Source organism: Ursus maritimus, assembly GCF_017311325.1.
Source record: "Ursus maritimus isolate PB19 chromosome X unlocalized genomic scaffold, ASM1731132v1 scaffold_X1, whole genome shotgun sequence".
NCBI lineage: Eukaryota > Metazoa > Chordata > Mammalia > Carnivora > Ursidae > Ursus > Ursus maritimus.
Genome location: NW_024423319.1, coordinates 4035299 through 4060988, shown reverse-complemented (window position 1 = coordinate 4060988; position 25690 = coordinate 4035299). Strand labels below are relative to the sequence as shown.

The 25690-nt window shown below is 49.1% G+C and overlaps 1 protein-coding gene across 6 annotated transcripts in view; it reads right to left on the bottom strand.

The window, feature by feature from the left end:
* BCORL1 (BCL6 corepressor like 1) overlaps positions 1-25690 on the bottom strand; it is a 62928-nt gene that overhangs the window by 25224 nt on the left and 12014 nt on the right. For all 6 annotated transcript variants that reach the window (XM_040627296.1, XM_040627286.1, XM_040627282.1 and 3 more), the window contains 5 exons: positions 16540-16669; positions 11795-11885; positions 8231-11509; positions 2944-3109; positions 1594-1674 (listed from right to left, as the gene is read on the bottom strand). In XM_040627296.1, coding sequence (XP_040483230.1) covers positions 1594-1674; positions 2944-3109; positions 8231-11509; positions 11795-11885; positions 16540-16625 — 3703 coding nt within the window. In that variant the 5' untranslated portion in view covers positions 16626-16669. The remainder of the gene's footprint in view (positions 1-1593; positions 1675-2943; positions 3110-8230; positions 11510-11794; positions 11886-16539; positions 16670-25690) is intronic.

The following is a 25690-nucleotide window of genomic DNA, read 5'->3' as shown; positions in this document are numbered from 1 at the left end:
GGGCCACAGGTCCCTGCCCTTTGAGAAATTAGGGTTCAGTAGCAAGTGAGGGAGGGCAGATTGGCAGGGCACCCCCGCCCCTGCTCACTATGTGACCACCAGTCTCACTGACAGAGCCACCCTGGGCAAGCAGAATCATCACAAAAGAAGAGTCTCAGGAAAAGCAAAGCAAGGAGTCCCTTTCCTGTGACACAGTCTGGGTTAGTCCCGCCCAAATGCTCCTCCTCCACCAGTCCCTCTTCCCTTATGTTGACCCCACCTACTATTAAGTGGCCAAGAGTCCAGGGGTGGAGCTCTCTCCCTGCTCGCCCATCTCCTCCCCACCGCTGCTGTTCCTCACTGCTGGGCAGGCACTACCCTCCCCTCTCCCCACCACCCCTGCAGGATGGTACCTTTCCTGCCCTCCTCCACCATCTTGCCAAGAAGCCATTTTCATCCCCACTCCTTCCTTTAATTCTGCTAGCCACAAAAGTATGACAATAAATTGGCCTGGTTTAGTACAACAGCAGATCTGATGATCTTCTTCAGAAGCAGCTCTGAGAGACACCACCATCTTTCTCCCAAGGACTTGCTATTAACTTGACAATCCCCAAACACAAGCGAGGTCAGCAGAAGAAAGAAATTTTTGAGGCAACACAGCAGTCCTTAACTAAATCTTCAAGTCAATCAGACCGTTTAAAGACAGCAAATATCCAGCAAATTTTCCATATACAGACCAGGCAAGGAATGAAGTGTTCTGGTTAATCTAATAGTCTAGTTAATATGGAATCACCATAGAGATCACACAGGGATCACCAATTTCCAAAGAATCAAATACAGTACAATGTGTTTAACAGTAAAACGAGACTGGGCGTAATGTAATCACTCTTTGATGATTCAGAGGACACTTCAGGATTTTGCGAGGCCTCCAGGCCGTCATTATGAGCCCCAATTACCACAGCGCTCTCCATGTGCTGAGGTGCCAGTTAATAGAATGTCAGCTAGCCGAGTTTACATTGCGCCCTGCTTCCCCGTTCTATCCACTTTGCATGGAAATACGGGTGAACCAGGGCAAACACTCCTAGCACTACATACCAACGTGGAGACAATAGCAGGGGCTAGAGAGAGCTATCTTTTTTTAGACACCGAATACAAACTCAGGGGACCAAATGTGATTCTACCGGCCCTGACAATTCAATGACCATATCCGATTTTGATGATGCCTGTCACATTAGGCAGTAAGTCCAAAGGTTGTATGTCCGTGCCTGAGACTGGCCCCACTAATCACGAGATGCCAAAGTTTGGAGTAGGCCAGTTTTCCTGAGTGGCACAGGCCTTTCCTCTTTCCACCATTGGCTGCCAATAAGAGACGTCAAATCCCTGCTTGGAAAAGCCCCGTTTGGAAAAGCAAAGCAAGCAGTCCTAGCATCGTGGGCCGTGTTCCCCTTCCCCACCCTGGGCTCTCTTGTCTCTGCAAGGAGCTGGGTGGGTATCTTAGCACCATGAGTCAAATTCTCAACTCTTCACCTGGGCCAAGGGCAAAATCGCTCGGCCAGATTTCTACCTCTCTCTGCAGAGAAGGGCCAAGATGGGCACAGCTTCAGATTCACTCACCAGACTGACTGCGCGTCCGCGTGCTCAGAACCACAGGGATGAAGTCACGGAAACTGCTCTTTGCTTTCTTCTCCAAGGAACCTGGAGTGATGTGCGGTTTCAGGGCAGAAGGTAGAAATATCACAATCAGGAGTCCAAGGACTGAAAGCCCCCGAGAGTCTCAGGTGGAAAAATCAAGGGAGGGTTTGTGTTTTCCCCGGGGTTGCATTCATTGGCTCTCCTCATGCTGCTCTCACCTATGTACATCTCTTGGAGAAGGAGCACTTCCCGGTGGTTTCTGAAACTGGGAGTTGGGTCATTTTTGCTGACACCAAAGAAAAAGGCTGTGTACAGAATCAATTGGCCAGCATGCCAGCAAGTTGAAGGCCTGGCTGCCTGCAGGACTACGAGACTGCTGCATCTCCACAAAGTTAGAACTAAGCCGGAGCAGGTCCCAGGCGAGGGCAACCTCAACGGATTGTAGAGGACTGCACAAGGCAGGAAGATGGGAGCAGGGAGTAGTGGACAAAGGAAAACTGCCGTATAAGAACAGACTAGAGGGGCGCCTGGGTGGCACAGCGGTTAAGCGCCTGCCTTCGGCTCAGGGCGTGATCCCGGCGTTACGGGATCGAGCCCCACATCAGGCTCCTCTGCTATGAGCCTGCTTCTTCCTCTCCCACTCCCCCTGCTTGTGTTCCCTCTCTCGCTGGCTGTCTCTATCTCTGTCAAATAAATAAAATCTTTAAAAAAAAAAAAAAGAACAGACTAGAAAAGGGCAGGTCATGTCGGACGGGCGAGGCCATGAACACAGGCTACTGCGCGCAGGAGCACACTGGCGTCTCTCTCGGATGAGGGCACCAGGGAACCAGCAGCAGAGCACGCAGGTCAAGTACACACCTGCCTACTCCAAACACACTGTGTGCACCTCGATACTAAGGGTTCAGGATTTCCCTAAACACTTCTGGCTAGCTAGCTGCATATTAATTTTTTAACTTTTTATAATGGGAGTTTTTGGATATACCAAAGTAGAAAAACGGGTGTCATGAACCCTGTCCTGCTGTTTTGGTCCTCAGGAGCCCCATTTCTTCTCTGAGCCTAGACCCGCTGCAGGGTAATGGGTCGGCTACTCTGTCGTAGGAGTGACTTCCATTTGTCTGAAAACCACCTTCTTTGACCCTCAGAGTGTACCTTATTCTAATGACCAGGGTAAACAGAATAAGCCCCTTCCCCCTCTCCCTTGCCTTTGATTTCAGAGGTGTCAATTTTATCTTCCTTCCATAAGGAGGAAGTCTCACTTTTCCGGACAGTGCAGAGCCACCCCCAGCCCCCAGCCCACCACTGACCTGCCACGGGGATCCCTGAGCAGCCTACCTTCCTCATGGCCATCGGCTCGCTTTCCTGGAGACTGGGAATCTGGCTTCGCTGCTTTCCGGTGCTTGTGCTTTACCCGGACTCCATTGTGCTCTTTTCCTGAATCTGAAGCCCCCCTGGGGCTTTTCTTGGTGGGTTCCTGGGGGTCACTAGGCGGCTTCCGGCACTGTGGAGAGGTAGGGACAGTCAAGTCTGAGATCAGTTTCACTTCTTAAGAAAGCTTTGCCAATGGTAAGTCCGGTGCCCCGTTTTGACAAACGGACAGGAGCTGCCCAGGTGGGGGCCCGGGGAAGGGGATTTCTGGGCCTGAACCCCTCACCCTAGCTAATCCCCACAGACATCCACATGCCATCATTTTTCCAGGTCTATGGAGGCTGCATTCACAAGCCACATCAACACCCAAAGTCATTTTCAAAGGTGCAAAGTCGGCCCGTGCTTTCTACAACCCAACAGCAATAGAGACAGGCAGAAAACAGAAATGGCTCTTCAGCAAGTCGGGGGGCCACACTGGTCAAATACCCTCACTGTGAATGGTATGGACACCAGCAACTGAAAACAATTCTTAGCCCAGGCCAACTCCAGAAAAACAGTCTATCTCCATGTGTAATAAAGTCAATGAAGGCGAGAAGAAAGGCATGACATGGGAGCAAACTCACATTGCCCCGTACTTATGGAAGACAAGGAAAAGGCCGAGGCTTTATTAATAAGGCCACTTGATACTCTGCAGTACTTTCAACATCTCACAACGTTCTCTTCTCTGGTATTCGATTTGATCTTCCTGACAACCCCGAGAGCAGAAGCTGATATCATCCCCACTGAACAGACAAGGAAACTGAGGCTCCAAGACTAGATGTTAAATGCTTTGTCCAGGGCAACACACAGCCCCAGGTGTCCACACACTTGGGGGCGGCTGCCATTTACCAGGCAAACCTGCAAATGAGCTCATTTGTGCCTGCAGTGAGAAAGTGGCAGAGCTGGGACTGAGACCTACAGCTCCTGGCTTCCCACTTGGGCCTCTCTCTGCAGGAGCTCTCACTTTTCTCCTTCCTCACTCCTGTCCACAGTTTTTGCTCAGCCCCACTCACTCGGATAGGCACAATGGCCGTGCTGACACAGTGCAAGGACACTCTCAGCCTCACAGCTGCATACACTCACAAGCTTTGAGGTCTCTCCATGCCACCAAACAAGAAATGGGCAACGTAGGGATTTCCAGTATTCTAGCATCCAGGGAGTGCAGAATAAGCAAAACATTTTATTTATTTATTTTTAAAGATTTTATTTATTTGACAGAGACAGCCAGCGAGAGAGGGAACACAAGCAGGGGGAGTGGGAGAGGAAGAAGCAGGCTCCCAGCGGAGAAGCCCGATGTGGGGCTCGATCCCAGGACTCTGGGATCACGCCCTGAGCCGAAGGCAGACGCTTAACGACTGTGCCACCCAGGCGCCCCGAAGCAAAACATTTTAACAATGAAAGCAGGCCCTAGGAAGAAAGGAAGAGTTGTTTTCCACCTAAGCAGACCCACATGCACCTTCCAGAAGGTTATCACTGTCTAGGTCCAACTAAGGGGATAGCCGATGTCTTATCAATAGAACATTTTCTGGGGTGTTGGGGGGGGGGTGTCTCAATTCCCCAGGGATAGGGAGTGACTGTTTCCCACCAAATTCCTAGGACTGCTTGCTGGTTCCTATAAAATCAAAGTGTTAAGAAAAAGAAAGAACCGGGGAGGAAAGAGAAAGATGGGGAACTGTTGCTTAAAATCTCACCTTCAGGAATGGCCAGAGAAAGACTACTTGAAGTCAGGGGAATAAAGTTAAAAGCACATAAATCTGAACATGTCCTATTTATTTCTGAATATCACCTTTAGCTGGCTCTTTCAAGTGCAGATCATTAACTTTTATTTCCTAAGATAGACAAAAACAAGTAAAACAGAACATCTAGAAGGGATTTCTGTCGGTATGTTCTGCAAGGGCAGCACCGAGGTAAAAATGTATTTGCACGCTCTAACTTAGGCAAAAAGTTGGGTGGATGGGGTGACTGTGTAAGATGAATGTTCTGGTTAACAGAGTTTTGAAAGGTTTTCCAAAGAATTTTCCAAAGGATGAGAAGACAAGAAAATAAACCCAAGTACCAGATGAAGCAGAACTCTCTTTGCTGATGATTCAGCCAGCCCTTCAGGATTCCATGAGGCCTTGGGGCAGGTGGTATAGGGGACAGGAAACTATTCTGATTCTTGGCCATACCCTGAAAGGGGCTGTTTTGAATTAAGCCCTGATCTGACTTTGCTTATCAACAGTTTCTTTCTCCGGAAAAATGGAAGATAAGAAAAGAAAGATCTAAGTTATTTACTCTCCCCCAAAAATGGACATTTGCTAAATCACTACAGGAAGCTGCGAAGGGCTGCTACAAGGCCCCCGATCTTGTAACTTTATTCTTTGCCCTCGGCATCTGTCAGTGAGCCCAGTGAACTCTTCATCTAATATAGTAAAGGGCAGTGCCTGCCTGTCATCAGGTCGCCTGCAAGACATAAGCTCCATGAGAGCAGGGAGCATGTGTATTTTGTTAGCAACACTAACAATAACCACCAGCAGCCACAAACATTTACTGAGCACTTACTACCTGCCAGGCACTGTTCTAAGCATTCATATATATCACCTCATTTACTTTTTATTAACATCAGCTTTATTGACATGTCATTTTTTGAGATATACCATACAATTCATTTGATCAAATTTACAATTCCATTGCTTTTAGTATAGTTGCAGAGTCGTATAACCATCTTCAAGTTCCAGAACTTTTTCACTGCCCCAAATGGAAACTCCATACCCATGTCCCTACCATGATTCTACTTTCTGTCTCAATTTGCCTATTCTGGACACTTCATGACATCATCTCATTTAATCTTTACACAGCCCTACGAAAGAGGTACTATTACTGTCTCATTGTACAGATGAGGAAACTGAGGGCTGGTGAGATTAAGCCACTTGACCAATAGCACACAGTTAGGAAAAAGCAGGACCAAGATTTAAACTCGGGCACTGTGCGTGGCTCCGGAAAGCATCATCCTCACCACAATGCTGTACCGCCCTCCTGAAGATGTAGCTCACTGCCTGGGAGGGACTAGCATGTACTAACCACTCGCAAACACTTGCCGAATGGCCTCCGAAACAGTTATACATAAGGAGAGGAAAAGAGAGGGTGGCACAGCTGAAGATGGACATGAACTCTGGAGCCAATGACCAGAGTCTGATTTCCAGCTCTGCCATTTAGCAGCTGTGTAACTTTGGGTAACGTGCCCATTCAGTCTGTTTCCTTCGTTTTCTTATCTGTAAATTGGGTACAGCATTCACCTCATAGGGTTATTGTAAGGATTAAGTTAGATGACGTCTGTAGAAAGGACTTGGCATATAGTATATAAGCTACGTGTGTGTGTGTGTGTGTGTGTGTGTGTGTGTGTGTGTGTGTGTAGCATACAGTACATGTAATGACATGAATTATTATTCTTTTTACCACCAAGGACAAATCACAGTCACTAAAGCAAATGCTATATATATGCTCTACTACGTCATGACCTGTGATCCTACTTGGCATGTCTCTGCCATACAGAGGTGGCTGTGAGATCATTGAGAAAACCCACCCAAACTCTATCCCTGGGGTTCTTAATTTGGAGCCCATGGTCAGGCTTTGTGGAGGGGATGGGCCCATGAACTCCTTGAAATTACTGGCAAAATTCTGAGGTCATGTTTCTATGGACAGGGTCTTACAGTTTCCCAAAATGCTCTATGGTCCAAAAAAGAGTAAAAGCTTCTGCCACAAACCCAAATTCATGGTACTCTGGCTAGAAATCTGTTCATTAATGTATATCAACATTCAATTTGAAAACGAAAAACCTTAAAAAAGAAAAGAGCATGGCTGCATTCCAATAAAACTATTAAAAAAATGAAAATGAAATAAAATATTGCAACCAGCAGTTTGAAAAAAAGGTGGGGCAGCTGGGTGGCTCAGTTGGTGAACCATCTGTCTTCCGCTCAGGTCATTATCTTGAAGTCCCGGGATTGAGTCCCACGTTGGGCTCTCTGCTCAGCGGGGAGTCTGCTTCTCCCTCTTTTCTCTCCCCCACCCCTCTCTCTCTCAAATAAATAAATACAATCTTTTTCTAAATTTTAAAAAAGATTTTATTTATTTATTTGACAGAGACACAGAGAGAGAGCACGAGCAAGGGGCGGGGAGAGGGAGAAGCAGGCTCCCACCAAGCAGGGAGCACGACGCAGGGCTCAATCCCAGGACCCTAGGATCATGAGCTGAGCGGAAAGCAGACACCTGACCAAGCCACCCGGGCACCCCTAAATAAATACAATTCTTTAAAAAAAACATTCAATTTGAAGGCTTCTTAACATAACTTCAAATCACTCCATATTTTTTATAAGTTTCTTATTTACTTAAATAATCTCTACATCCAACACAGGGCTCGAACTCATGACCCCAAGATCAAGAGTCACATGCTCTTCTGACTGAACCAGTCAGGTGCCCTTAAATTGCTCCACATTTTTGAGAAGCCCTATCTTCAACTGCTTTGAGAGTCTCCTTGGATCACCAGCAGTTTCTGGATCCCCTCTGAACACCACTGGATTCAAGTTGAACCCTCTTGGCCCATCTTTTTGCCTAGATCCCTACCACCACTAAGAACCCAGATCCAGATGCCCACCTGTCTTGCACACCACATTCCCAATGGGCCTAAACACAAAGCTGCCACCCCAAGCACTGGGCGGATAGGAAACTGGCGGCTGAGCCCAGAAGCCAAATTGGCCTTGGCCCCACAAAACTCCAAGCATATCCTGAGCAGGCTCCTCCAGTGGTGCAGAGAACAACCCTGTCAAAGGCCCCTTCCCTCCCCTTGAGAATCCCAAGTTCTCAAGGCCAGCAGTCATCTCAGAAAAGGAAAAGGAAGAATGGTTATGTGGGGAAGGGCCTGTTATTAATTGATTTCCCTCGTCAATCCCTTCTTCCGCTTTCCAACCTCATCTGGGACAATGGCTTCCCTGGCCTCAGGGACCAAATCATTTCCCACATCCTACAAAATACAAGCCAGCCCCTCCTCATGCTAAAACACCATATATGGACAGTGTAACTTAGAAAGGGGACAGCAGGTCATTATTCACTTTACACAAGCCTTCCAATCAGTTTAGTTCACAGAGCTACTCGAGAACACCGCCGTGGGAGGCTGACATGTGCAGGATAAAGCAGACCTCCGGTGTCCGGGCCCTGCCCTTGACCTCAGCCCCGCACTCACCTTGGGTCCATGGGAACTCCGGGCTATGACCTTGGCTTGTGGCTGCTGCTCCTCACCGTCCTTCTCTTTGCTGTATTTCATTTTCTTGGGCGGCAGAGATTCCGTCACCCCATCAGTCACCACTGAGTCTGGCTGCCACTTGTTCTTGCAAGCAAACACACCTACACTTTCCTGTTTCACTCGAGCCTGCCCGGCCTTATTCCGAACTTCAGCTTGGCCCCTCTGGGGAGCTGCTGGGAGGCCATCCGCCCGGAAGCAGGTGGCTAAATTGAAGACCACATCACCATCCACCTTCTCCATTTTCACCCGCCCCAGGTCCACCTGGCTTCCAAGCTGTGAAAGCTCTGTGCTGGAGCCCCTCTTGCTGCTCGGGACCACATCCAAGATGAGTTCCTTGGGGCGGTTGTCATGAGGTAGCAAAGGCAGCTCGGGCATCTTGTGCAGGTTCTGGGGGGTGGCCAGGACCAGCTCATGGGACATGTAGGTGGCCAGCACTTGGTTTTTAGGCTTCGTGTCTCCTGCCAGCTTCAGGCCACAAGCCCCCTGGGGACCTTCTATCTTAGGAGTGCTGTCGGGGCAGAGGTGGCTCTCTGATTCCTCGGGCCCCTGATTCACTTTTATGTCCCCACTGCTAGGCTGCACAGACAGTGCCAAGGTCCCTGTCTGAGGGCTGAGAGTCAGGAGGACAGGGTTGACTTGTTCTTCATAAGGCTTGGCAGCAATCCGGCAAGTTTTGTTCTTTGTGCCAGTGTCCTGCTCTGGAGCAAAGGCGCCCCCAGGCCGTGGCTGCCCCTCGGGAAGTCCATGCACAGCTTCGCTGGGGCCAAGAGACGGCACACCAGAAAACTCAGAAACAACGCTGGTGGGCCTGATGGGCACCCCCTGACTGGGGGTCAGCTGCCCGGCACTGGAAATGCCAATGGAAAGCAGAGACGCTTGGTGGTATGGTGACCAGCCAACAGGCAGGACCTGGGTGCTGGTGGGTTTCCCGTTGACTGAACACCGTGGGTAAATATTTGCTGGCCCCGTGGGCTTCCACAGAGAGACCTCCTTGGTTTGGCACCCCGGCAGCCCAGGGGCAATGCGGGCTGGGGTGTAACGTTTGACTGTGCTTGGCTGTCCCTCAGTCCCAGCCTGGCTGCCCTTCTTGCCACAGGGGGGACCGGTGCTCTTAGGCTCTCCTTGATCGATGATGGAGATGGGCTCCTGCTTGGGGAGATGGCGGGGGTCTCGGTTGATGCCCAGGTTAGGGTCTTTGTTCAGCAGCAGGGATGCAGGCACTGGGTTGGCCACTCCCACGTAGGTGCCAGGAATGGTGCTGATCAGCGCAGTTGAATTCTTCACCCAGGTGCTCGGGTCCCCATTCCTCACGATCTCGGGAAAGATGACAAAGGGCGAGGAAGTAGAGCCCAGGCATGAGGTGACATTGCTCCCAGCAGCCTGGGTTGTGCGCTGAGACCTAGACAAGACCGTGGAGAGGAGGGCCTTGCTGCTGGTGTGCACAGGGGTCAACACGGGCATGGGGGGCGTCTTGCGTTGGTTCGGCAATGGAAGCTTCTGGCGGTTGGACTTGGAGGAGAGGTCAAGGGGCATCTCACTGCACTCAGGTGGAGAGGCCATCTCCCGCTCCAGCTGTGGAGGTGACTTGAGGGGAGAGAAGGTGACGGAAGTCCCTTCTGTTTGCTGCTCGCCGCCACTTGGCATCTTGGCGGGGTGCGGTGGGGCCGAGCTCACGCTGGGGGCTGGCAACAAAGGCTGTGGGGTTGGAAGCACCTTGGCAGAAGCAGTAGAGAGGGAAGTATCTGCCAAAGGCCCGGGGACCCCATCGGGCGCAGGCTGGGTGCTGGTGCTGCCGGATGGGGACGCACAGGGAAGCCTGTTCACCTCCAAAGAGACCAGTTTGGAATCTGAAGTCAGAGGCCGGGCCACAGAAAAAGCATATGGGTAAGACCGGAGCTCTGGGGAGGCCAGCACACCAGGGAGACACCTGTCCTGAAGGTAGGAAGGCAGGACAGGCAGTGTAAGAGTAGAGGAGACCCCCAAGGTGGTTGGCAGTGTGGCCACACTGAGCGGCTGCCCACAGCTCGGAGGTGGGATATATACCAGCGGCTGGCTTGGGGTCAGTACCGTCCCTGGCTGAAAGGACAGGGGCACTTTTTGCATAGCTGGTGCCTGAGCTGCAGGAAAACATACTCGACTCAAACTAAAGGAGGCTGGGATGGGTGCAGAGGTGGGAATGGCAGCTGGCGTGGCAGCCGGCATGGGCGTGGGGGCCGGAGTAAAGATCGGGGCCGGGGTGGGTGCAGGCACCGGCGTAGGAGCAAAGGCAGGGATGAGGGTGGGGGTAGAGGGTGGGCCAGAAGATGGAGTTGGGGTGGGCATCGGCACTGACGGAGGGGCAGGAGCTGCTGGAGGCGTGGACGCCGGCATGGGAGCCAAAACTGGTGTGGGGACAGGCGCGAGGACCAAGGTTGGAGCTGAAGGGGGCACAGGAGCCTGGATCAGAGCCAAGGGAGGAGCTGAAACTGGGACTGAGAGGGGGGTAGGGGCCGGAGCCGACAGGGGAACGGGACCCGAGGGGGGAGCCGAAGCTGGCACAGGCACCAAGACTGAGGCCGAAACTGAAAGGGGGTTCGAATCAGAGATGAGTGTGGGCACCGACGGTGGTGCTGGGGCCAGAGCCGGAACCGGCGCTAAGGGAGGGGAAGGGGCCGGAACCGAAGTGGCAACCTGGACGGGAACTAGCCCAGAGTGGGGCACCGGGGTGGGGACGGAGAGGGGAACCTGGAACGGATCCGGAACAGACGGGGGGACAGAAGCCGAACTGGGAGCAGGGGGGCAGATGGGGGCTGGCAGCGGACTGAAGTTAGTGGTAACCAGAGGCAGGGTTCCCTCCACAGGGACTCCAGTTCCCAGAGTTGCCAAAATGAAAGTATTCTTCTCCCCCACGCCATGCCGAGAGTCCAAAGCCTTCACCCCAGCTGCTGAGCAGTCCACCTGCTTGCTCATTTGGGTGCTGAGGGGAGCCCAGGAGCAGTCGGCCCTGCTGTCACCAGCCTCGGAGGCGCCGCTGTCAGGAGCAGGAAGCTTGAGCCCCTCTCCTGCACCGCTCAGCGGCACCAACAGGCCCTCAGCCTCCGCCACATTCCCAGCATAGTCCATTTGTGGCTGGGGGTCGTCAGCCTTGTCTTCTGACTTGTGCCCAAGTTTTTCTGCTGTACTGCCATCTGGGTCTGCCCCCCGGGCATTGCTGCCACTTCCAACTGCCGTGAGCTCCACCTGCAACGACAGAGCAGCATGCCCGTCTTAGCTAGCTCTCTGTGCTTGGTGCAAGTGTCCCGAGGCCCAGGAGAGGTGGCTGCGGGTCCTCTTTGCAACTCGACCAACCGGGTCTCAGCAGAAGCAAAGAGCAGCTGGCCAATTTCTGTCTCACATACAGCAACTCCTGGGAAATACCCTGTTCCTTCCTGCCCCCCTTCTTGGGATGGCAGACTGGGCACATCGCCTGGGGAAGTTCAGCTCCGCCCTTTGGTGGGTGACATGTGGCTCCACATGGCCTCTTACCTTGGAAAAACTGCTGCTGACACAAAACTCCTGAGATCCAAAGCGCTGGCAGTCACCTGTCGTGGACTCCTCATCAGAAAGAGGTGCTCTTCTAGCATGGGAGACACAACCAGAGAAGGGCCATGAGGCCTAGTCTTTGGGCCACCACTACCTTTGGCAGAATACTTCCTGCCTGCCTGGGTTCCCATAAAACCACTTCCCTTGGTGGCTTGGAGGAAATCACAAGGAACTGGGGGGGACAAGTCAGAAGCCAGAGCCTCCAAGCCCAGCTTTGCAAATCCCTGCAAAGGAGCCCAATTTGACTAGACTCCCCTCCTTGGGCTGTGTATCCTGTTCTCTGGGGCTCTCACCAGGAGTGTGGAGGATGGCCCAGCACCTTTGCTTTGTCCCAAGCTTACCTGTCAAGGTGACCATCCAGGAGGTACTGGGCATTGCCAAAAGGGGAGAAGTGAATCACAGAAGATCTCAAAAGGCATGCAAACCAGTCTTCTCTTAAGTGCAATCTTATTTTAAGTCTATAATGGAAGCTGGCTGCACGTATCATAAGGGTAATCCTTTTCTAAAACAAATAGCCACCTCCATTGTGTGTCATGTTCTAAATCTGAATCATCACCTATTCACCTGATAGGGTTGCCTAGAGCGGATACACATTTATTAGTGCATATAATGATACTGATTCGAGGCCACTGGGTCACTGGGTGCCGAGGGGCATTTCAAGGACACGGCTTCTTTCCCTCCAGGGTACCTCTTCCCCTATTCTAAAGTACCACCGAGCTCCAGCCAGCGCCTGCCCTCCTGCCTGCATCCCATGCCCTGCCAAGCTCCCCATTCTCCCCTTGTTCTCCCAGCACTGGCACACTCACTCCCATCCCAAAGGGAGGCCTTCAAGGCCACGGACCCCAAATTCCAGTTGGTATATTGCAAAGGGAAGGGCCCAAGGCCAGAGAGCTGGGTCGCAAAGGAGAAAAACCTAACTGAACCCCAACCTACTCAAAAAGTCTTCTCTAAGTTTTCTGTAAGAACCTTAGGGGGGGAAGAAAAAGACTAGGAGGGTGAAGTTGGAGAGAGGACAAACACCCACTAAAAGTTTAGTTTCTTGGATACAGCAGAAACCCCCCACTGTCTGCCCAAGGGAGGACACCGATGGCGCAAGAGCCCAGGTGAGCGACTGAGCAGAAGGTCTGGGTAGAAGAACGAAGCTGCAGCAGAAGCGCTGTGGTGCAGTTCTGAGGGGGCAAACACGGGAATGCTCTGTGTGCCTCCGGGGAAGTGGACCGCCTTGGAGTTTGTCTCTCTTCCTCGCCCGTAGCTCTACAACAGCCCGGGAAGAAGCCAGCATCTGCCCCACCAGCCACCCTAGCCTAGGACAGTCCGGGAGCCTGCAGCCAACCCCCACAAAAACGGGGAGGGTCCTGCTAACTTCCTCCCTCTCACTGGAACAGGGCACCACTGATGGACTCCAAAATTGTACCTGGGCCAAGAGAAGCAAAAAAGGCAAGGGAGATCACCGCAGGCCTCTCCCCATCGTTTCAGGGCTCCAGGAGGGACTAACAAGGGAGGGGGGGATGTAGAGATCTGTTCCCTTTACAAGGCAGCTAGGCTGGCGGAAGTGGGAGGGTTCCACTGCTGGCGATGACTGTTGGTGACAAACAGAAATGACTGTAAGGACAGGCACAGGCTGGAGAGGCAGTCAGGGGTCTCGAGGAAGGGGAGGAAGGGGAGGAAAGGGAGGAAGGGGGGCCCTGAGGGAAAGGGAAAACATACTTGGACATCGGCTCCTGGGTGACCAGAAAAGCGAGCCCTACATCCAGCCTTGGGCCAGGGAGAAGCATGTTCCTATGAGACTGGCCAGCAACGGTTTTGGGAGAAAGGCCGTGGCAAGGGCAACGAGTGGCACTACACCCCCTTCGCCAATCCCACCTGAGGGGCTGTGGGGGAGAGATGTTAGTTATTTCCATTCTTTCCTCTCCTGACCACATGGAGGGGAGCAAGCTGCCCTTGCTGGGCTCCCACCCCACATAAAATTACCTTGAACTGAACACAGAAAGCCCGCCCCAAAAGCAGCCACCTGCCTTCCAAGGCAGACCAGCAGAGCCAGCTGGCCCAGGGACTCTGGGGGCGGCAGCGGCAGTGGAAACAGCAGTCCTGGTTACTCCAGCCATGCCCGGGCCCAAGTGCCGATCCCCGAGGCTCTGGGGAAACGTCGTGTGGCCACATTTCACATTCTCTGAGGAGAGGGGTGTGCAAAGCTAAGCAAACATTAAATTGCTCCATGGAGAGAGGAGCCTGGGACAGGAATAGCTTGCAGGGGAGGGGTGCACAAAGAGAAGTGGGTCAACCAGACAAGGTTAGGAGGGTGCAGGCGGCAGGGAGGAGGGAGCAGGGGTCAAAGCAGGCTTCAGTCAGGACTGAAAATCAATCCCACCACTTCTTCCCAGCAGAGATGACCCTAGGCTGTTGCGCTTCAGGCTTTGTTGAACTTAAACCAGAAATGACGATAACCTTTCAGGGCTGTTTTCCTAATTATGAAGGGCTAGCACCACTGTCAAACCAGAGCTTTTTTAGTGCCCATTGGGCCCTGACCACACCACACACATCAGGCTCCTTATATTCCAGCCCCTGCAGACTTTCCCTTCATTCCAGCCAGGGTCTTCCCCAAACATACCGTGTGGGAAATACCAACCCTCACCTCAAACTCCTACCCATTCTTCAAGCCCCGGCTCTGACATCACTGTGTCTGGAAAGCCTTCCCTTATTCCCCCAGGAAGTCTACCATTCTTGCATCTAGCCTCCCACAGGGCCTTTACGTGCCACTCTGTAGCACTCACCATCAGTGTCCCATGACTGCTGGTTTGCTCTTACTGGATTTAGTAAATGTTGGTTGGATGAAGGAATGAATGGATAGAACAAAGGAAGCAAGCAAGCAAGAAAACAGAGAGAGTGAGCCAGAGGTGCGACTACAGTCAGCCACCTGGGGCCCGCAGAAAGCTCCTGTCCCTGTCCCTGCAACTGCATCAGTCCTCCACTGCATCTCCCGAAGCTGGGCAGTTTTCTCAAACAATTTTAAGAGTTAACCCCCATGTGCAGCTTTATACCCAAAATGTGTAAGTTCTACAAGTTGTAAAGGGCTGAGGAAGATGGTTTCTAAATAAGGTGAGATCACATTTCGGAAAGCAGCTCTAGCATGGCCTAGACTGTAGAGGAAGGCGACAATAAAGGGTAGATGAGATCAGAAGTGACAATGCTTAAAAGGTCATCTTAACCACTAGGCATATTTGGTAATTTAACATCCCAAGAAAGGTCCATAAAGAGGAAAAGGCAGGTTTGGGGCTCACTTCCTGTTCTTTCTCAGCAGGGATTTAGAATGGACAGTGAACCAAGGCAGCTTGTGCACTGATCTGTCAAAGGCTCTAAGTCCAGATCTCTGCATCCAAGGCTCAACAGCCTGTACAAGTTGCTGTTGCCGTGTTGCCAGTGAATGCTTACGCAAATCAATACCACCACCCTGCCTTCCCCCAGTCCGCCTCTTGGTCATTGTCTAAGGCCATAGCTCACATGCAAAGGAAAATATCTTTCTCATGCAGATCTGAGAGGAATTCTGTCTTATTTTCCTTAGTCCTGACTTTTATATTCTAAAATCAAATTCTGTCCATCTCTAACTTGTTCCTCAGTATAGAGAACATTAAACTATTAGTCACTAATGGCTTTAAAAAAAAAATAAAAAGGTCTCTTCTCCTAACCTGAACCTCAGACAAGCACACACTTCTCCAGTTAAGAGTAGAAGAAAAAAGAAGATGCCCACAAAGACACACTTTCCTTTACCCTTCAAAATTACCAGCCTTCCCCCATGTGCGCACGAAGCCACACACACATTTCCAAGATTCACCCAAGGAAACACCGGATTTGAATCCTGGGAAAAGCTGTAACGGTCCGTGTTCTAGGGGACTGATCTGATGCATTTGGATTTAAACAGTCGATGGACTGAAACAACAGCTAAACACCAGCAAGCATGCCTTTTCTAAAAACGAGAGAGGCACTGCAACCAACACAAAGCTCTTTCTGTGGCCAAAGGTCATGGGAGTCAAATATAAAATCTGAAGGCCATTTTGGGTGTCCTTCCTACGGAGCATGATCAGTACATGGCAGAGCTTGGTCAACCAAATATTTTGGTGAACAGAACATTTAAAACACACACGGATTGGGCAGGCATCACCAACTCTCAATTCCATATGACAACTACATTAAGCAATTGGATCTTCCTGAGATACTTCATAAGGATCGCACTGCGAATCGTCATTAGCCTCGTGAGGCAGGAAAGCGCTGATCACCAGAATACCCACTAACAGTTCCCAGTATACAGCTGAATAATAAAACTGCCTTTCTTCCAGGCTTAGATCAAGGACCAAAAATATCTTATGCGTATCCTTGAGCACTGAACATGGATGCAGCAAAAAACTGCAATCGCCTGAGCTTCCCCTAACTCCACAGTCTGACAGTTCTTAATGAGTAGACAAATGTTAGTTGGCAAAAGGTCATCTGTTGGCCTCCTCACCTTCATCTGAACGGGGACAGCATGGCAGGGCAGGCCACTCACACGGCCCCAGCTCCAACCCATCCCAGGAAAATTAGAAACAACCGAAGCCTCTTCCCCAGGGTCCCTCTCAGGGCCCTGCCGCAACTGCCTCTCTAGTGAGTAGGGACCGCTCACTGGGGGCCAGCAATGGCCACCTTCCCAGCCTCCTCACCTCTCCTCGTTGATGCCACACATGCGAATCCGGTCAGAACTGGTCCAGTTGTGCACGCCACTGTAGAGCGGTGCTGTCGAGATCATGACAGCCACTCACCACCAGATAGGACCTGCTGTGGCCGCTCCCCCTGAGGAAAAAGAACTCCAAAAAATCAAAACTCCTAACAGGGACAGCTGCTTGAACCACCTTTAACAGGGAAACATTTAAATAAAGGCAATTATAGCACCCAAATGGTAACACAGTCTCTCCCACAAGCCAGCCTGCTATGGAAAATTAAGGTCCAAATGGGGATGAGGGCACCGGCTTTCCAGGAATCCATAGGTTTTGGGATGGAGACAAGGATGCTGTTAATCACCTAGAGTGATTTTTAAATTATCTTAAAGACAGATATGCTTGAGTGTTCGAGGAAATTCAATCTATTCCAGACAAACGAGATGACAGTATATTTTTCCACACACATTTAGCCTAACCAACTACAATTAGAGGGTTGTTCCCATATATGAACAATGCGTTGAAAGACTACTGGGGATCTTTTTCTCGTCAACTCTCTAATCCATGGGTACTGAAGTATTTGAGTGACGTACCAATTTAAGTTCTCCAGAGGAAGCACATGCTTTCTTTAAGAGCCCTTCAAAAATACCCTATTCTGATTTCGATTTAGGAGTTATATAGATATAACACACATATTTAAGCTGGTTTAAACTCCCTCAAAATCAGATGCAATACTCCTTGTACTCTGACCACACAACAAGCAAACAAAGAAAAAACAATGTTCCACCACAAACCACACATTGCTGTCCTTGTCCCTTTCTATCAGTCTTGTCATCCCCATGGCCTACCACCCCCTTCAGCAGCTAATGTCCAGCTGTTGCTGTAGACAACCACTGCACAGCTAATTCACCTTCTAGAGAAAATGAGGCATCAAGAAGAAGGCGTTTACCCAATGAGCTTGTCTTGAGACCCTTGAACTCCCGAGTTAGCTAAAAGTCTTCTTCATCGAAGCTCAACTGAACAGAACCCTCCAGTGATCAGAATCTTTTGCTGTTCTCCACTTTCCCAAGAAGTAAATCAGCACAATATAGTCATATCCTGGGTCTGTTTCGCTTATTCTTTATATAATTTTCAGAGACTGTCCATATTCAACACAAGAGCACTTACTCATCCAACAAATACTTATTGAGCTCCTACTATGTGCCAGCACTGTCCCAGGTACTGGGGATTCAACAACTACCAAAAAGACCCCAAATCCCTGCCTTCATGGAACTTATATTCTCGTGGGATGAGACAGACAACACACATGTTAAACGACTCCTGTTATAGGAGGACAGAAGATGGTATAACACAGGCAAAGGGGCATGGCGATGGTCAGGGGGGCGCAGAATGGGCTACAGTTTTGAAAGGGGGTAATCGGTATAAGCCTTGCTGAGAAGGAAACATTTAAACATCCTGAAGGAAGTGAAGGGGTGAGCCGTATATCTATCTGGGGGAAGAGCATTCCTGGCAGAGGGAACCATCTCTGCAAAGGTCCCAGGGCAGGAGGCTGCAAGCTAAGATCAAGAAAGAGCCAGAGGCCAGGTGGCTGGTGCAAGGGAGGAAGGCAGTACCAGGACAGCAGAGCCACAGCCCCCCATTCTCTTCCTGGTCCTCACCCTCCTCCCTCTCTCCGCAGCACAGCTTACTGCTGCCCGTGCCTTTCTTTGTATTTGCCCCTCTCTTGGCTTTCCTGACCCAGTGCCTGTTTGCTTCTCTAGGGCCTTCTCTCTCTCCACCCACCCCAGAACCCTAGCCCTGGTCTTGCTTGGTCTCTCCTCACCTCTGCCAGCCCCCATCTCTTCCCCCTACCTCTTTTCCTCCCTACCTCCATCTCTCTCTCTCTTTCCCTTCCCCCTTCCCTCTCAATTTCTTTCCTGTTCCTCTCTATTACTCCTCCTCACTTCCCTCTTCCCCCTATTATTCTCCCAGCTGTCTCTCTCTTCCCCTCTTCCTTGCTTCTCTTCTCCCTCTCTCCCATCTCTCCTGGTGCAGTCTGCACTCCTCCACCTTCCTCCCCTTCCCACCTTTCTTGCCCTGATCCTTTCTCCCTTTCTTTCCCCATTCTCCGTTTCCCTCTGGCTCCCTTCTTGCTTCCCTCTCCTCCTCCTCCTTCCCTTCTTCCTTCCCCTTGTGCCCCTCTCCCCTCTACTCTTTGTCCTTGCCTCAGCCTTCAGTCTCCTTTTCTTGTCTTTCTGTCTCCTTCTGTCTCTCTTGCCCTCCTTCTGTCTCTGTCTCTCTAGCTCAGTCTGGCTCTCACTGGCTCTTCCCTACCCCACCTCTCTCAGTGTGTGGGGGGGGGGGGGCACGTGAACCCTGCCCCTCCTTCTCTCCAGCTCCGGAGCTCCCCCAGTTGCAACTCTTCCCTCCCCGCACCAAAGGCTCCCAAATCTGTATCTCTAGCCCTGACCTCTCTCCTTAGACCCAGACCAGAATTTCTAGCTGCCAGCAACTCACTGTTAATTGGATGTCCACCAAGCCCCTCAAACTCAATGTGTCTCAGACCGAACTCATCATCTGTTCCCATAAACCTGCTCCCCACCCCCCATGCCCAGCATGTTTCCTATCTTAGTTAATGGCACCACTATCCGCCCCCCCCCCGAAATTTCAGCAGTGTCGTTTTCAACTCCTTCTCTCCCCCCACCATCGCTGCCCACAGCCAATCAGGAGTCAAGCCTTAATAATGCCATCTCCATCCTCTCCTTCTGCCCCTCTTGCCACCACCCTGATGCAGGCCCTCATCATCTCTCACCCAGAATATTACAATAGCCTCTTAACTGGTCCCTCTGCCTCCAATTTCTTGATTTTACAATCAGTTCATCTTCTAAAGCACCAACTCGATCACGTCACCCCCTCCCTCCTCAAAAGCTTTCAGTAGCTTTCCTGTCTTCAAAATCAAGCCCAAATTTCTTAGCACAGCATTCCAGGCCCTCCCTGACCTGGCCTCAAACCTCCTCTGGCCTCCTCTTTGGCCACATCCTGCTATCTCCCTGTGGCCTCTGCCATCCCAGCTCCTGACCCTTCCCTGAACAGATCATCCAGTTTCAGGACTTTGCTGTTTCCTCACCCTGAAATGGCTTCTCCTATGTCCCTCCTCCTCTCTGTCACCCCTCAAAGACTGGCTTAAATGTCATCATGTCAGCTCCCCAGCCCCAGCCCCTAATTGGTTAACTCTTCCCTCTCTGGTTCTCCTCAAATGTTTCATTCCTACCTCTCCCACAGCACCAATGACCCGACCCATACTCTTCTCTGTGGTGTGGTTAGCTGGGGGTGTGGCATGTCGGTCTCCCCCACCAATCAAGCTACTTAAGGTAAGAAATACCATCTTTTCTGTCTCTGGTTCCTCTGCAATGTCTTACTGATAGTTAAGTACTCAGTAAATGAATCCTGGATGAAGAATTGAGGTGATGACCCTGAGAAATTACAAGAAACAAAATCAACCCCCCCAACATGTCCACCAAGCTTAGTTACCATAGAAAAGAACGCTGTCCTTCACTGAAAGCACCACGCATTGCCCATAGCACACCCTTCGCAGCTGCCCCATTCCAGCATAGTTCATCTTCTCTGAGCTACTTTGCACCTTTGTAAATTGCAGGTAACTGATGGATATGCAAACTCTGTCTTGTCCCATACAGTTTGGATTGACTTCCCTCCCCATTGTGGAAAAACCAGTTTGCCTCCATTTGCAATTCAATTCCTCCACCCCATATAAATCTGTGCTTTTGGACTTTTTCTTTGAATTGGCTCTAACATCTGTCTGGTTCCCTTGTTGATTAACGAGTAAAATAAAATCTTTAACTCGTGTTCATTTTTATATCTGTACGAGACTCATGATTTTACCATTTTCTGAAAATTATCCTTAACATTCCTAAGACAGTTATGTGGGTTAACACATAATTTTAGAAAGATTTCAGCAAGGGGTAAGACAAATGGATGGACTGTCTGCTTCAAATCAGTTCATTGATTTGATTCCCTGAACATCCTGGTCAATCAAGTTTTGACTTTTTCTTAGAATATCTTGGAATATCCCAGTTCAAGAAACAACAGCTCAGGGGCACCTGGGTGGCTTAGTGGGTTAAGTGTCAGACTCTCGATCTCAGCTCAGGTCTTGATTTCACAGTCATGAGTTTGAGCCTACATTGGGCTCCACGCTAGGCATGGAGCCTACTTAAAACAAAACAAAACAATACAATACAATACAAAACAACAGCTCAGCCTGTTGACCAATACACCAGGTACTTTTAAAAAAATCTTTTCTCCCTATGAAGCATTAGAAGAGTGAAGCAATGAAAGGGGTCATACTCGCGTAAGATGAATTTTAACACAAAGTATAAGTTTTAGTGCCTATCTGAATACTTGTAGGCAGCAGATATAAGTCAGTCACCATTGCTTTTTCACTCTGGGGTTTATTTTTGTTCTATTTAGAGGGGATTAGTTGTTTGTAGGGCCTGGGACAGAAATCAGAGTTGGGGGAAATGAATCCTGGCATATGAAAACAGAACATATAAAATATCACCACCTAGATAAAAGAGTTTTTAGACCCCCCGAAAACCACAACAACAACAAAAAGAAAACGAAGTAAAAACCAAAATAATTACCAGACAATACCACACATTTTAGGACTACCTGGAAGCACCCCTATTTTCACGAGATCCTGAAGATAGAATATTTGCTTCACCTTGGCTTCCCACTCTTCTGTTAGAAATTTCCCAGAGTAGCCCCTCTTCCTATGTAGAGCCCACTACTGCTATTAACAGTAGCCTCTGCAGAGAAGGGGAGGAAAGAGGTAGATATCACAGATAAGAGGACACTGAGCTAAGTGGTCTACATAGGAAGGCAAGACTGGTCCTCCTGAGCCAGAGAGTAAGCAAAGGGAACTTGAAAGAGGCACCGATGGTGTCAATGTCCACACAGGATGGGAGCAGTCAAGACGGCCAATGTACACCAATGTCTCCCAAGCCAGAATCACCAAGGAGCTCATTCAAGATACAGATTCATTAAGTCCAAGCCCTGGAGATTCCGGTCTAGGAGGCCTAGCGTTTTGTTTCACCATTAGCATGTCCAATCAAATTAGCAACCACTCTTACTGTACACTCCTTCTCAGGAGAGGTGAGCAAAAAGGAAAAACCTTACAGACACACCACACTTGGTAGGTTCTGCTGGTGTGCACACTCGTGTACTGACTTCCTTCTGCTCACAGAGCCTGCACTCACGTGTGGTGTGCTTTCTCAATCTCTCCCTTGCTCTCTCCGATGGGAACTATCACATCAAAGGCTAAAGGCAAAGTTCCTAAAGGGAACTTCGAAGAAACCTGGTAATCCTGAGTGACCCAGGAAGCATGGGCACAAAGATATGGAATACCTCAAAGGATTTTCCCACATATCACAACCATGTAATTGTTAAGAAATGAACAGCTGCATGGCCCCTAGAATCAAATGCTGATCACTCTCCGGAAGGCAGTGGGACCACTGTGAGCTATCCCACTTTGGGGGGAAAAAAACTCGAAAGACACATTCAACTCAGTGAGAACAAAGGAGAGCACATGCTCCACCAGCCCAACCTGGTGATCAGCAGGGCTTTTAAAATAAAGAAATACAATGTTTCAATTCAGCAGGTACATGTACACACACTTAAGTAGAGGGACTGACCAATGTGCAAGGGGATGAATCCAGGGAGCAGACAGCAGAGAGCAGGCAGCCAGATACAATCAGCACACTACAAAACAGGGGAAACCAAAAAGAAAATGGACTAACAGGAGAGCAGTAACTTTAAAATGATGAAAATAGCAGCTAAGCTGAGGGTGAGCAGATAGAAGACAAACCATAATGAAGCAGAGATCTTTCCCCCAAAAAATCCAAAAGAAAAAGAATAGCTGCTAGAAGACAAGGGCAGGTGTGAAAGGCATAAAAGAGAAGCCCACAGAATATAAGAACCAAAAGAGAAAAAATGAAATAGGGGAACCTGAAATATTTCACCATCACGGGCCAAACTGAAACACTGTGGGGAAGCACTGAACACAGACATTTTAGAAAAGTTTAGAGAGAATATGTTATCAAAAGGGGAAGAACATCAAATTATAATCCAAGTCAGGGTTAGGGGGAGCTGGTAATAGGGGATGGGCAGCACTAAAGGCTCAAGGAGATTTTGCCGATTGGGTAGACATTTTTTGTTTTGTTTTGAAATGAAGATGCCAAAACAAGCAGATTTCACAACAACTACAAGCAAAAGTATGGTCGTCGTGCGTATGAGGAAGGGAAGGACACGAAAGGAGATAATACAGCATCTATCTGACAAAATGTCTCTACCTTGGTAAAATGTTAACCTTGAAAATGGCTGGACAGGGTGTTTATCCAGTGAACGAGTTCCCCAGAATCACGTAGCTTCCTCTGGGGCCAAAGACCCCCTATGTGCAGAACAACTGGCACTGGCAACATATGGAATACAACTAGGCCCTTTATGCGTAGCATGAAACCTGCCCATTTATTCATGGTTGGACTCTTACCATCCAGCCAATAAATTAGAAATTCAAGATTAAGAAGGTCTCAGTTAAATCTGGTAGTACTCCCCCAGGCTTCTTTTGGTTCACATTGTCTGGTGACCTGGAAGCAATTATGATTTTAAAAAATGAAAGAGCCGGAAAATATTCTTCTTGAAGCCTGGCCCTGAATCTGTCCTCAAGAGAATAGGCGTGGCCAGTAGACAGTTTAAGGAGGGTTGGGTCAGCAATGACTAATGTGTAAAGAAAACCAACTTCGGGACCTATTGCTCCAACAGAAATCCAGAGCTCTGGGTAAAGCTCCCATAAGACAGAGACATTCACATTCAAATCTCACAGAATCAAAGGAGAGGCCAGTCCATTACCCCACTTTGGGAAAAGCAGCATCTAAGGCACCCCCAAGGAGATCCAAGAGACCACTGACATTTAGATCCTGGGGCTGAAGGGAAGAGGCCAGGACTACCACCTAGTCACTGAAGTGCCTTTACAGAGAGGTCAAAACGTCTCAAAATCAGTGTTTTCAATAGGAAAGTGTATACAAACCCAACAAGGATAACTTTACCTGGCTTTAGATATGGAATGCTGACCACAGACCTTATTTACCCTCCCTGTCGCTCTGCCTTCTTCCATGTATACTCAACAGGAGACTAATGCTCCTGTTTTCCCTACTTAATCATATATCCCAAACCTCACCCCCTAATGAGGGAGTTCTCCCAATGTAAATTGTCCTAATTTAATGATTTCCCATGTAAAAGTATTCTAATATTCTCCACAGGCTTTCCCTCTAATATCTACATCCACTCACCTCTTCCTATCATTAACCAAGTATCATTCCTTGAAACTCAAGAGTCCCTATATATGCCCCAATCACTTTACTTTGCCTTCCTTCATGCAAACAGATTCCTCTACCACTACATACCACCACACACACCCCACCCACCCACCCACACACACACACACACACACTCACTCACTCACTCAACTGGAAATAATCTGCTGGGCAACTGAAAGGAGGAAGGAGCCCTCTGCACTGTTCATCCCAGCCTTCTGCCTGACTAATCTACTGTAGCACTTTCTAGTTCCCCTGGGGTTTTTTTTCTACCAAATATTTCTACTGGTTCTACCCCAAGGGATAAGTCTTATAGGAGACATTGCATCCTCTTCCCAGATACATTTTATTCTTCTACTTACCAAGAAGACTAAGTAGTTGCCTACACACGGCTCTAGTTTGGACACCTTCATAGACTCTTCGGTACCTCCATGTTTAAAAACCTGGCCTATAAACATTTATGAGACTGGATACAAAAGAATTTTAACTATCTGTTAAACACATGAGAGCTTACTCATTCAAATGAATGTAGTTACCTCCAAAGTAGACACCTTGGGAGGCTAGATGTTCATCTCAATAGAGCGGCCAGGGCTTGCGACCTCCCTGAAGCTAGCTCTTCTGTGAATATTACCACCCCAACCCTTTCCAACCCAAACCATACCCTTTCTCAATCTCCTCACTAGTATTGGATCCCCACTCATTCAGAGACAATTTGATGTTTTAAAACTGCCAAAATCCATTCAGAGCCATCTAGTCACACAGCAGCAACACCCTTGAAGAGTGATATAGTCTACTATCCACAGTCTAAACTGAGTGTGTGTGTTGGGGAGGGGGTTGGGAGAGCATTTTCAGCCCCTGCTTGCCAGCCATCTCAGGTACCTCATTATGTCCGTTTACTATGTGATCTGCAAAATGGGAATAAATGAGTTCTTACTTAAAGTTGAGAATAGGAGGCACCTGGCTGGCTCAGGTGGGAGAGTGTGCGACTCTTGGTCTCAGGGTCCTGAGTTCAAGCCCCACATTGGGCATACAGCTTACTTTAAAAAAATGAAATGAAATGAAATGAAATGAAATGAAATGAAATGAAATGAAATATAACATAACATAACATAATATAATATAATATAATATAATATAACTGAGAAGAGCACAAATACCCTTAAAAGGAACAAAGGTAATCAATTCCAACAATGAAGGTGGCAAAAAGCAAAAGTTTTAATCTCTCACTCACATTTTCATACCACCCATTCGTTTTTACCCCTGCCATAGTTTTTTCCTGTTATTACTTCCATCTCCTGCTGTAAGGAAGGAATTTTGCCCCATTTAAGGCAAACACCTAATCATAGCTTTATACCAGACCTAGGATCTAGCCATAAGATTTTATATAACTTCTAGATGTCACCGATATCTAGAAAACCTAAGCGATCACCACGAAATTAATCAGTCCTTTTCAAAATGCAAAGCCACCTCAAAATGGCACTCTAAGTTACTAGGGTCATTTTGGTTTTTTAGCACTTCTCATTTCTCCTAGATCAAAACAAAGCATTGGCTTTCCGCAGGCTTGGTCTTCAGCAGAACCATGTGAGTATTTGGTGTGTCTTTCACCCTCCAAAGTTGAATCACTGCAATCTTGAGACCTGAATCCCTTCTGGGATGCTTGTGTGTCTTCCGTGCCATGGACTGTGGTGGTGGCCCTCGGGCGTCTCCATTTCAGTACACGGGATTCGTGATAAGGATTTTTCATCTAAAGAGAATTCCTCCTCACCGAACTTTTACCTTTTTTTTTTTTTTTT